The following is a 13,158-nucleotide window of genomic DNA, read 5'->3' on the forward strand; positions in this document are numbered from 1 at the left end:
ATCAGAAGTCAAATGGATTACTGTTGTATTGCCTTGCATTTCATGAATTACCAAGCAAAAAAAATCATTCTTCTACTGAAGAAAAAGTGTCACTACTGTACATCTTGGATATCCAAAGCATAACTAAATTAACAAATCATATTGAATATTTTCGATGAACTAACCCTGTAATCCTGTAAAGCTGTTACCTGGCATTCACTCATGGGTTCCTCTTCCTTTGTCTCAACCTTTTTATCCAGCAGTTCTCCACTGAGGAGAGACTCCAGAACCGGACCTTCAGGAACACCTCCTTCTTTCTTCAGCGTTGCCTCATAATCTGAACACACACACAATTCTTCAAATGTACACTTTAATTTTGATGAATATCACTAATACTGTCAAGAACTGTCCAGGTCTTATCTGATGGGATGGATAATGAATGGAAAAGCCACTATATTTCAGTGTGAAGTAAGACAGTATGTCAATACCGGAACAAAGTAACAAATCATAAAACTGAATCTTGACACCACAGACCTCCTTTGTGGTATACTGTTTGTTTACATGCAAGCTCTAGCTGTATATTCTACACCGCAGGAGTCAAAGTCCTGAAGGACCGCAGACCTGCAGAGTTTGCTTTCATCTCTGCTTCAACACACCTGTCTGATACTTTTATGTATTCCAGAAGATTATATGACAGGGCTGCTCGATTATGACAAAAATCATAATCACGATTATTTTGGCCAATATTGAGATCCCGATTATTTAACACGATTACACATTACCTTTAAGAACAACATAGAAAACTGAAAAAACGTGCCTTTTAAACTGTAAATTCAACTGAAAATATATATAAATTTAAAAATGTGTAAAGGGGTGCGTTTTATATGCGGTTAGATACAATTTATAAATATATTTAATCCGGTGGATTTATACCACAAGAAAAGAGAGGATCCATGCAAAATGGAATGCAGCACGATAATTGTTTTACCTTGATTATTTATTTATTTTTTGTTGAAGGCCAAAGTTGAAGATTACGATTCATTTTCGATTAATTGCACAGCCCTATTATATGATTCAGTGTTTAATTGAGGATGAAGCTAAACTCTGCTAATATCAGATCAGCGCTGTTCTGCACTGTGAAATCATAATGCTGGGTTCACACCAAATGCGAACAAGCGCGTTCCACGCTTTTTATTACTTGCAGGATAGGTTAGTTATTTTCGTGTGAGTGCGCGATCTGACAAATATTTTTAACCTTTCAACCGATCGCGAGTTCACGTCTATATGCGTTTTTCTTTGCGTTTACTTTGTATGTAATTTACTTGCACAAATCGCTTAATTCTCATTTGGTGTGAACACAGTGTAAGATTGCAGTTGAAAAGTATTATTCCTACCTGATGGAGCTTAGTATCAGATGTTTCTCCCAAAACTGAGAAAAGTATTAAAATAAATTAAGAGTACGGAGCTGTAAAATGAATGTAGAGTAATGTAAAGGTAAAATAATCTGGATTTTGGTCAATTTGATGAGAAATATTCAATAATAAAAAAAGGCCAATAACATTGACTTTTGGATGTGAATTTGGCAAATATGAGCTCATCTTTTCTGTAACTTTTATAAAGACATTTTTTAAGATCCAGAAACAGGAGATCTAAGCAAATGTTTCTATTTGCTCTCTATTTAGTCTCATTGATGTCTAGGAGAAATAACTGAGATATTTAAGAGGACTCATCATATCAAATGTTTATTTCTCAAATCATGTTCCTTACCAATCTTAAACTCGAAAGGTCCAAGACGTGGATCCTCTAAAATGTTTAACCGTCTTTTCTTCCTCCAGCAGCGTGCAGGATAGGTATACAGCTGCCCGGGTGCCACACCTGAGTCCAAAAGAACAAGAGCGGATATTGTGACATGAGCTTTGTATCTTCTTTAAACCTCAGAACAGATTCCTAGTGAAAACAGATGTATCACAGTTTCCTGAACCCATAAATACGCACCTGGCCCTCGATGGGTCTTCTCCATCCATATGTAGCAGTTACTCTGTGCTACGCCTGTTTGTGAGTCGAGGAAAGGCAGACGCATAGAGCGCTCGGCGCAGAGTCGAGCATTATAACTGCGGCAGTGCTCGATGGCCTCGCGGTAGAACTCCTCACCGAGGCTAGAAAAAGATGGAAAGTGACTGTTAAAAAAGGCCTGACGGGCCTGTGGTGTGATTTTATTGCCCAATAACTTAAAATAATAGTATCTTTATTTATTACTGGGTCTATAAGCATAGATATCTTTGGACAAACATGAACAATGCCTAGATTCTAATCCAATCGGTATACAATAGAAAAATTAGGACAGTAAAAAAAAACATTTGAAAGAAAAACAAGCAAGATGACATCACACTTATAGAGTCGTTTCAGGAAGTGGCACCTTTAAAGCATGGCACCATGGCAACATTGGCATTTGGCCAGCATCCATGATTCATATGAGAAAGCGCACAGTCAACAGATCTGTCTTCAGAAACATGTAAGCTTGTATAAAAGCGATTAAGACAGAAGTACCAAACTGTTTATTGCTAAGACTGCAGCTAGAAACGCTGCCAAGAAGTCTGCTGTATTTATGTACCTTACATAATGAAGCCTTATGTTTTTATCGCCTTAGAATGAGCAATTTCTATCTTCATAGACCACGGGTCCCTTGATCTGAAATTCACCATGTTGTTTCAACAGTAGCCCTAAACAGACAAACTGCTATAAGAGGCGTGTTTCGTAAATACGTTATTTCCTTCGGCAAAGTAGCAAAATGTGACAACATCTCTGTCAAGAGTCAGCCTCCGTAGTGCTTCAAAAGGAAAGGAGACACCGCTAGATGCCACTAAATTTCAACCTCTGGGCCTTTAAAGGGACTTTGCTACAATCAGCCATTGCAAAATAATCCTGTATGATGCTAAAGGGGGTTGTTTTGTGATCATGGCCAGCTGACTGCAGTATTCTTCTTACAAGACTTCTTAGAAAATAAGTATATGGGGCTGTGTCAGTCTGGCTGGGACTAGAGGAGGGACATTGTAAATTTTAAGTATTCCACAGCCATGTTATTATACGCATATTGTGAATTTATTATAAAATGTAACAAATTATAATGCAGTTTCAAGGTATTCTTTTAATCCAGCTGTATAATTTTTAAGTAAATGAGAATTACCTGAATTTACTTCTTAGCGGTTACAGCGCTGTTGTTTGTTTCATTGTAATGAAAAGCACCGGGTGTGCAGAAGTGAGAAATGAGACAATATTACATCATGCAACAACTACCTCCCTAAAATAAATTGACTGACACTCAGGGTGATGTTAATGATGTAACAGTAAAAACACTTTGATTGGTGAACTTGTCAGATTTCCCCTTGCGAGGCAACGCACATGCGCCTCGAGGCAAAAGACTAACAACTCGGCCTGAAATAAATCAAACAAAATGGAACAAAATGGTGGCTGGACCAAAACATAACACCAACAAATAAGTTGCAACACAAGCATGTGGTTTTCTATCTAATTTGCTCCGTATTAAAAAAACTAAAAGAAACAAAGAAATGCAGGCTGGTACATCCTGGTCTGTCAGTGTAGGGTGGAATCAATCTTCAACATGTGTGGAAAACCACTAAGTGTGACCGGGGAGTAAATTACAGAGCATCGAATGTCATATGCTCAGGTCCACCAGAGGGGAAATATTAAGTCCTGTGGTGAAGTGCTGTGGGCTCCATTAATACACCCTGCACTCAGCAGATACTCAGACCGCCGTCGCTCTTACACAATGGACCAGTAATATCAAAAGGTCAGTGAGCATGAAAAACGAAGTTCGGAGTCTGTGTGATTATGTGAGAAATGGCACTACCCAGAAACATCTTGTGGAACGATGTTGTGAGAGTTTCTGCATTCCTGCAAGCCTTCTAAGGGGCGATTCACATTTTGAACGCACAAGTTCGTTATTTTAAATGTAGATACGCGGCAACCGTGCGGAAAAAGGGAGCGACGCGGTTGCATGCGGTACAATTCACAGTGTACGAATTCATAAAAATTAGCCACCTCATAAAACAAATTACAAATTCCTGTGAGATCAGGCTGATAGTTAAATGTAGTTAAACTGTTAGTTTAAAATGCATGTATAGCATTTATAATGTATTTCATTACGAATGTAGTGTAATGTTGTCACATTAAGACAAAATTCATATGCTGGTTTTATGTTTATCATATAGTGACACTGTTTTTGCATCACTATGTATATGATTTACATTGTTAATACTTTTCTGAATAGATGAATGCGATGTTATTTCACAGAAGACTCGGTCACTACCCTCTCCTCATTTTTCAATGTGTTATTCGTCACGAGGGCTGGACAAAAAACAACTTCCTTAAAACACTCTAATGTGATGTCTTCTCTACATAAAGTTCCCAACAGGTCAAATAAAAAGCAAACAATTCCGGTTCACTCAAATATGTGTATGTTACATAGAATTGCATAGGAGATGTGCCAATTATGTGCTCCTGTTTCTGCTGGTGATCTGGGTATGACTGTGCACCAGTGAGGGGTAAGAACATCCAGATTTAACAAGCTTACCTGTTCTTTATGACGCCTCCACTTGATTGCCTGGAAAGAGAAGATGAAAGACGTCAGACAGATGTGACTGATTTTCAAGACGGCTATAAGGTTACCGGCAAACGCTATCACATACATCCTTAAAGGGGAAATAAGATTTCTATTCAAATCATCTCCCAATATGCAAATCAATAGCGAAAGAGACATAAACTTGACCATCCACTGAAAATCTGCACAAACGAATATGAATTTCTCAATAGTGTACATCACCCTTTATTGTATTGTTTTATACAGCATATAATATTTAGCACATGTTTCCCTAAAAAATAAAATAACATTTTCTGGGGACTTATCCCTTTAAGAAGTGTAGGATGTGAATCTAGTGTCTGCACACATATTTGTCTGTGTTTTTGGGACCAGCCAAAAGCAGCATGAGGCAGCAGCACGCTGCGGTTTTAGAGCTGACACGAAGAGCAGGTACAGAAATAGAAAAGCGAAAATGCTGCTTATTGTCTCTTTAACTACATTACAGGGAAATGCATTTTTTGTAGTCACTGCATTCAAACTGTTTGAGAGCCCAAAAACATATTAGGTGTCTTGGAAGAAAGCTAACAGGAAAAACGGGCGAGGTTGGCTAATATAAGAAAAATCAATAAGAGGAAGCGAGAGCCTGAAGCGAACCAACTAGAGTTTGGCTGGTGTGCATGCAGAGCTGGCCAGGAACTGCATCCGTGGGGAAAGTCTGCATGCCAGTGTGCCATGAGGAAGGGTTCGCTCTGCTTTGTGTGCACAAGCATGCTTAGAGAGACCGAAAGGTCGGGCGTACAGTATGTGCGTTCACGTGATCATGTATGTGAATTCGATTTCAGCCTTCATACAGTTGTGAACACTGATCTAGTGACCAATGAAAAAGCACAGCAGAGAGGAAAAACACACATCTGTCTCATTGTAGTGTCCAGTTCAGTCTGATGCACTAAACAACTAACAAACAGGACTGGGTTATAAAACTACAATAGTTTGTGCGATTCCCAGAATTATTATATTTACGGTTATTTCCTATCTGTTTTATCCTATTGGTTGAGCTATCGACACGTGACCTGTGTCACATGCTTTACTGCTTTAAGACGTTATCTGTTAATGTTTATATTTATTTTTGTTAAAATTATGTTTATGTTTATTTTAATTTTTGTTTATCTTTCAGCGGTACACTTTAAAAGTATAATGCTTTGAAAATAAACCTGTTTGAATTTAAATTTCAGTTTCATTTTTTATTTTGTTTTAAATATTTCCTTGTGAACCCCTTATTGTGTATTGTTTCAAGAGTTCGCCTATGCGGATAATGGTTTAGGTTTGAGGGTAAGCATATTTGGCGTGCTGTCCCGGGGAAAAGGCTCCGAGCTTGTTCGTTCTTCCGAGCTCAGCACCCTGTGAAGTAACACACATGTGTTACTTCATTTCTTCTGCAGAACACAAAAGTAGATATTTTGAAGAATGTTGGTAATCAAACACCGTTGGCAGCCATTGACTCCCATTGTATGGACACAAAGCAAATTCTCAAAATATCTTCTTTTGTGTTCCACTTAAGAAAGAGTCATATAGGATTAATAATTCAATTATTACAAAAAATATACATAATACAAAATGCACAAGATTGTTATGTCTATACACCAATATAATGAAACAAAGCAATGGACAGGGATGCTTCCCTACATATATTTTTTGTAAAATATTCAAATACATACTTATTTTCATACCAAATATATAGCATATTACAAATATATATATATAGTATATTTCCCCACACAATCAAATGAAAAAGTAACAAATACCTTGGTACCACATGGTACCATCAGTGCACAATCTATAGCCACAGGCATATGATTGCAAGCGTAAAGAAGAAATTTACTTATATGTAAACCCAGCATAAAAGTCCAAGCCTTTGACTCTGATGTGGACTTAAGAACAGACTTGAAAGTCTAAAGGGAAACAGAGAAAAGACATAAATGCAAAGTAACTCACCCCTGAGGTTCATCCAAATACCCCCTAAAGCCAACACGCGCACACACATACCAACCTCTTTTTAAGTCTGGGCACGAAGCCGTCAACTTCCCCATTCACCCCACTGTGTGCCTCTTGTTACAATTTAACTTTCAATAATGAGTTGACCGCTGTAGAACATGGCTGCTCTCTGTTTGTTTGTCTTTAAATGCAATATCATTATATTTCACTGTGTCAATGGCCTTGAAAACTATGAGACATGTCGTGCTGGAATATGAAGTAAAACAAGCCATATGAAATACAGTCTTAAAGTTGCTTGGAGCCTTAAAAAATGTGGTCAAAGTGTGTGAACTACAATTTACATGATCAATGCTGTTCCGCACATTTAATTCAATCCTGGCCTCTTGTATCATACTAATGTTTGACTGCCATTAAGCACATGGCTTCGAATACAATATACAAAAGTGTGTAAGAGCGTTTGGACGAAATCTTTCATGCCAGACTTCAATTTGTCAACATCACTGACAAATGGTGCACGTATCTAATCAGACACACCTGATGCAATTACTCTTGTGTTTTCATTATGTTTGAGTTTGCTGCATTCCATAATTCAAAATCACACAACAGGCGTATATCAAAGCAGCTTTGTGTGCGGCCTAATGGAAGCAACCCATCCGAATTATAATCTACTTCCTGAGAGCTATTCCTGGCAGATGCTGCCCTTTTAAGAGTCTTTTTTATGACTAAAGCATTAAAAGAATCGTCAACATTCAAAATCGCACAATAAAATGTTTTACTGATAATGCATGCTTGATACGACATGAATGCAGGCTTGTAATAGCCATCCAACTGACACAGAGAAAGCCACACAGACACACGGTGGCTAAACAAAATAAAACAACAGCATGGTGCCGTTTATCCGAATCAAAAAAGAACAAGAAAAATAATTGATTCGAGAGAAGCAAATAGCTTCGAGCATCCGCACTGTCACTCCTGTGCAGAGCTGGCTGTCCCTCATAAATAGATCAACCTCCCAAATTTGCTTTTCGTCAGTTGCCTGTTTAATTGAAGCCAGTGAGAAGTCAGAGAGGCAGACGTTTGTCTGAATCTGTCTTAAAACTCATGTGTGAATCTTTTATTATTCTCACTACAGCACCGAAAAGGCTCCCCATGCCAATTAGTCTCAATTAACAGGTTTCCCCTTGAAAAGTAACAGAGAGCCCCCTCTAGAGGACACATTGTGTCAGTTAAAAACCAGCTGTGATGAAGTACAGTACCCCCAAGTTGATTGAAGGTATGCATGCACACATGCTCTTAAAACCTTTCCAGCATTCATCAACCAAAAGGATAACACAACACATCCAAATCAGCAACAAGTCGACAGCACAAAGTGAAAATGCTTTAACAATGACAATTATGATTATTTTATTATTATTGTAAATATAATAATGATTATTATTATTTATTATTATTATTATTATCAACAGTAATAATGATTAAAAATAACAACGATAAAAACAATCATAAGAAGAATATTGTGTTTAATGTGATAACAATAATCATCATAATAATTAATGAATATTATTATTGTTATTGATCACCATTGTAAATATAACAATAATAATTATGATTAATAATACTAATATAACGATAAAAACGATGATAATAATAATAAACATTTTACCGTTGTTTATCATTATTTATGGTATTGTATTGTTATTTTTATTACTGTTATTATAAAAGGAAGAGAAAGATAACAGAAAAACAAAAGATTTATATATTGCTGTGATTATGGATTTTTTACCACAAAAAAGGTATGAATCTACTGCCCAAAACATTTTTGTGTAATTATTATGATCCATTTTTGTAAATGCATCTCTGGGTCTGTGTGAAGATAACTTTTGTATACTTTTTGTTTTACACTGTACTGTTCAATGAGCATTAATATGTAGAGTAAATTGAACATAATTTTATGTCAAATTTAACTCCAATCACAGCTCACAGCTTCTGACATTAACTAATGCATGCAAATCCGCTGAACGTCTGTCAAATATTTTAAACTGAAGTTAAATGTGAACCAATTAACAAATGAATTCAGGTAAGACACAGGAGAGAGAGGACACGCAAGCATAAAACTGCTGTGGAGTGTGGAGGTATTTCTAAATAATTATTAGTTAAAGCCACTTCAATTTGTTTACAGTGCACACGGATTGTGCGCTGGGTTTTTTCATTAATGGCGCACGGTAGACTAATAAGATGATGTGGCCCACATTATTTCCACGAGCTTCGGGTTGTTAAGAGAGGATATTGGCATTCCCATCCCCCATCAATTCTGTAGATTACACTTTGCAATAGCAAACTCCTCGAGCACCTCTCTCTTCTTCCTCATCCTCCACCCCACCGCCCCTCCCTCCTCTTTTTCACTAGACTACCCAGTCAAATGATTTATCTCATTTCTTTCTTCATCTGCTTCTCTCCACAGATGTGCTGGTGCATTTCCCCCAGCCCGCTGAAGACTAGCACACTGAAAACTGAAGAATGCAAGTGCAGCACAGGCCGAACTGATGTACAGTCAAAACTCAGGCATGAAATGTCACATTTACATTACTGGCATCCTTTAGGAAAGTGTATTTAATTTGGTTGATGTTATCATATTAGTGGGAGTACTTGTTTAAATTAATGTAAATGTTGACATTAAAGTGCAAAATAAAACGAAGAATATGAAATATTTAACATTCATTTACAATAACAAATAGACCACTTTGCAAGATGAAAACACAAGTCCAAAAGCCATTCCGGTTTCAATTTTAATTCCTTTAATATTAGCATTCAAAAAAAAAAATCTTAATGATACTTAATAAACATTTTAAATTGGGTATAAATATTCTATTGGTTGTATTTTGTTCAAACGTTTGTGTAGTGTTAAAGAACTGAAACAGGATGTCATCCATGGAGGTCTATATTATATATTTAAGTACATTATGTATATATAATAGGGATGTAACGATTCACTCAGCTCGCGATGTGATTCATAATACTGATCTGACGATACGTTTTTTTTCACGGTTTATTATTACAAAATGAGTTGAGACAAATTAGAAATGACCAACTGCCCTTTTGTTATTTATCAAATTCTCCACATTTCTTTATAAAATAAATACCTTTCATGTTAAATAACAAAACAAATTTAAAATCAATTAAAAAGATTATAATACAAAAGTCTCTCGATTTTCTTGGATTTTTTTACGTTTAAAGATCGGTTATCTTTATCGGTTAGAAGATTATGTCATACATTCTGACTTCACAAAACTGTTGACGTGCTTGGGTTCGCATGCTTAAATTGGTCAACTTTTTAAAAAACGAGTTGGAAGTATGACGTAGTATTTCTGTTCTTGATACACTCCCCCTGCACTCCAGTTTGTTTTGGAAAGTTTTTTATAATTCTGAATCCCTGTGTCGTTCCTATTGCTTTTATTGGCAATTCTCCCGGAAAAGCACGGCAAGGCGAAAGAAAGATCCCGCCCACGAGCCAACCGACGAACGAGGCCTTCTTACCATCAAGATTATCTGCACTGCGTCAAGATGGGCTGCGCTGCAGCTGGTTACTCTTGCAATAGTGAAGTTTGTTCAGGGCATTTTTATGTTATATAAACGGTTGATATAACGCTGATTTTGGAGATCGTTAGAAGATGATAGATGGTGCGGTCCCAGTGCAAAAAGAAGCCGGACATGAACTGCACCCGGTAAGGCAAACTAAGTCATATGTCTGTGTTTTGTGGGCAATTGGCGTGTACGTGCATAATGTTCAAAACACGAATGGATTATGTAAGGGACGTATGCAATATACTGTATAGGCACTGAAGTTTAATATGAGATTGGCAGAAACTGCCAGTGATATGCGATCTTTAAGAAATATTGTTATTCAACATCTCAACGGCTTAAATCGTCACTCAACCGGCTCACAGTGAATCGTTGCATCCCAAATACATGCAGTGTTGTGAAAAAGTATTTGTTCCCTAGCAGATTTTTTTTGGGCATATTTGTCATGCTTAAATTATTCAGATAATCAAACAAATTATTATATTACTCAAAGAAAACAAGAGTTAATACGAAATGCAGTTTTTAAATGATAGATTTAATTATTAAGGGAAAAAACAATCCAAACATTTCCTTGGTAAATCCTGAATTAACTGTGACGAATTGAATATCTGAGTAAAATTTCACTAGCCATACTCAAGCCTTATTACTGCCAGACCTGTTGAATCAAGAAATCACTTAAGTAGAACCTTTCTGACAAACTGAAGATGTCTAAAAGATCTCAAGTAGCAACACATCATGCCGCGATCTAAAGAAATTCAAGAACAGATGAGAAACAAAGTAATTGAAATGAGCCATTATCAACAAATGGAGCAAGCCTGGAACAGTGGTAAACCGTCAGTGGTCGGCCTACCAGAATTACTCCAACACCACAACGATGACTCGTCCTGGAGGTCATAAAAGAACCCAGAACAACATCTAAAAAACTGCTTCAGTTAAGGTCAATGTACATGATTCTACAATGTGGACTGATGAGACAAAGGCTGAACTTTTTGGAAGGTGTGCACAGTTAATTCAGGATTTACCAAGGGGGGCAATTACTTTTTCACATAGGGTCAGAAATGTTTGGATTGTTTTTTTCACTTATTAAATAAAACCATGACTTTAAAATGGCTTTTTTCTATTTACTCTGGTTTTCTTTGTGAAATATTCCAATGTTATTGTTTGATGATCTGGATCATTTAAGCTAATAAATAATATGCAAAAAAATGCAAATACTTTTTCACACCACTGTAAGTTCATTTGGTATTCGAAATAATATAAAAAATAAATAAAATGTTTTTGTGAAAATAAATCATGGTATTTACATAGTATTTTTTTACCCTAATAATAGTGAAGTATTATTAATAGTACTCGTGTTATTCCCTACAGTGATGCTCAGGCTGTGAAGATGTTTTTGCAAAACTAGTACGAGATTCTTATTTCCATATACTACTACCAGTTTCTACATTTTCCTATTCCTATTTAAATTACATGAAATGCTGTAAATTCATTGAAATGTTGTTCTTTCAATTGGACTGTGAAAACGGGGTTAACTTGGGAGTCTAAGGGTTTACCTTCAACCTCTATCAGAGCAAAATTGACCCTGGTTCACCAAGCACAAAGTCAAGGTCGATCAGCATGAAATTAGTTCCATATTCATCAGCATCACCTGGGAGAAGAGTTTTGTTATAGAAAGTGTCAAAACATCTCATTTGTATGCAGTGCCAAATGAGCTATTTGAAACGTATTCTCGTGTTAATATTAAAAGAAGCTTGAAGAATTTTTAGCAACCGTCTGCTAAAGACACCTGAATTTGCAGTCTCTCTCACAGTATGCAATACCCAGAATCCTTTGCTGTGGTACAGAACCATATATCCTCAGAGGCATTTGTCTACTATATTGAATTGGCTTGCTGTGTTTGCTGGCACAGACTGTGTTCACATAAATCGTTGCCTGTGGTGTAACATGGACCTGATATCATACTGCATGTTCCACCGCTTGCGTAGACTGCAGGATAGACAAAGATGACACCTAGCCGCTATGGTTTAAGCATCCAGGTGCACTCGGCCTGTTGTTTTACTATGGTAAATCCTGATGCTTATTTTCCCAAGACAACTGTACTGCATAAAATGCATTTGGGAGCTTATTACACGGCAGTGGGTGGGAAGGAATCGATATTTCAAGTATAGAGATATTTAGCATCAGGACACTTTATTGATATTCTCTTGGCTAAAAGCGATCCTAATTTAAAAACATTAATATTTTAAAAAATTTAGGGCACGATTAGCATTAGTTCAAAGCACACTCGCTTCATTCTGTGTGACCAAAATCAAAAGTGAGAAGAAAAATGTGAAATAGAGACAAGCTAGTAAAACTGTACGACAGATTTAAATGTCATGTGTATGAAATATAGCGGCATCTAGGGGTGAGGTTGCGAATTGCAACCAACGGCTCACTCCCTTTTGAAACACTACGGCGGCTGACACAGAACTAAGATGCCTCCACGTTTTCACTTCTTTGCAGAAGGAAATAGAGTTCTGTAGAGCTGTTTGTTCGTTTAGGGGCTCCTGTAAAAACAACATGGTGAATTCCATGTAAGGGAACCTGTGGTGTATTTAGTTAGAAATTGCTCATTCTAAGGTAATAAATGCATGACGCTTCATTATGTACGGTCTTTATACACCTCTGAAGACATAGTTATGTATATTATAGGCTATTGTATTTCTGTCAATAGATCCTCCGAAAAATTACACACTACCTTTAAATTACAACAAAAACTAAATACAAAAGAAAGTTTTTATCATACTATGTCCCCTAACATTGATTTAACGCTGGGTCTCTGATGATGCCTTACTGTACATTGTCCCCCACCTTATATTTTCTATGTGATTTCTTAATAAGCTTTTATATTTTGCATCTAAGTTTACATCAAACAAGTATGCTTATAGATCTCCAATGGTCGAGAGATGAATATTTCTCCCCGCTGTACTTTAATAATATCTGAGATCTCGGGAGAGGATCTTTCCACCTAA

General features: G+C 36.7%; 1 protein-coding gene across 1 annotated transcript in view; it reads right to left on the reverse strand.

Moving 5' to 3' along the window:
• dpf1 (double PHD fingers 1) overlaps window positions 1–13,158 on the reverse strand; it is a 45,089-nt gene that overhangs the window by 27,431 nt on the left and 4,500 nt on the right. The window contains exons 2-5 of the mRNA XM_056757767.1: window positions 4,571–4,600; window positions 1,975–2,135; window positions 1,747–1,854; window positions 189–316 (exon numbers count right to left, since the gene is read on the reverse strand). Coding sequence (XP_056613745.1) covers window positions 189–316; window positions 1,747–1,854; window positions 1,975–2,135; window positions 4,571–4,600 — 427 coding nt within the window. The remainder of the gene's footprint in view (window positions 1–188; window positions 317–1,746; window positions 1,855–1,974; window positions 2,136–4,570; window positions 4,601–13,158) is intronic.

This window comes from Triplophysa dalaica, chromosome 9 (genome assembly GCF_015846415.1).
Source record: "Triplophysa dalaica isolate WHDGS20190420 chromosome 9, ASM1584641v1, whole genome shotgun sequence".
In the NCBI taxonomy this organism is placed as follows: Eukaryota; Metazoa; Chordata; class Actinopteri; order Cypriniformes; family Nemacheilidae; genus Triplophysa; species Triplophysa dalaica.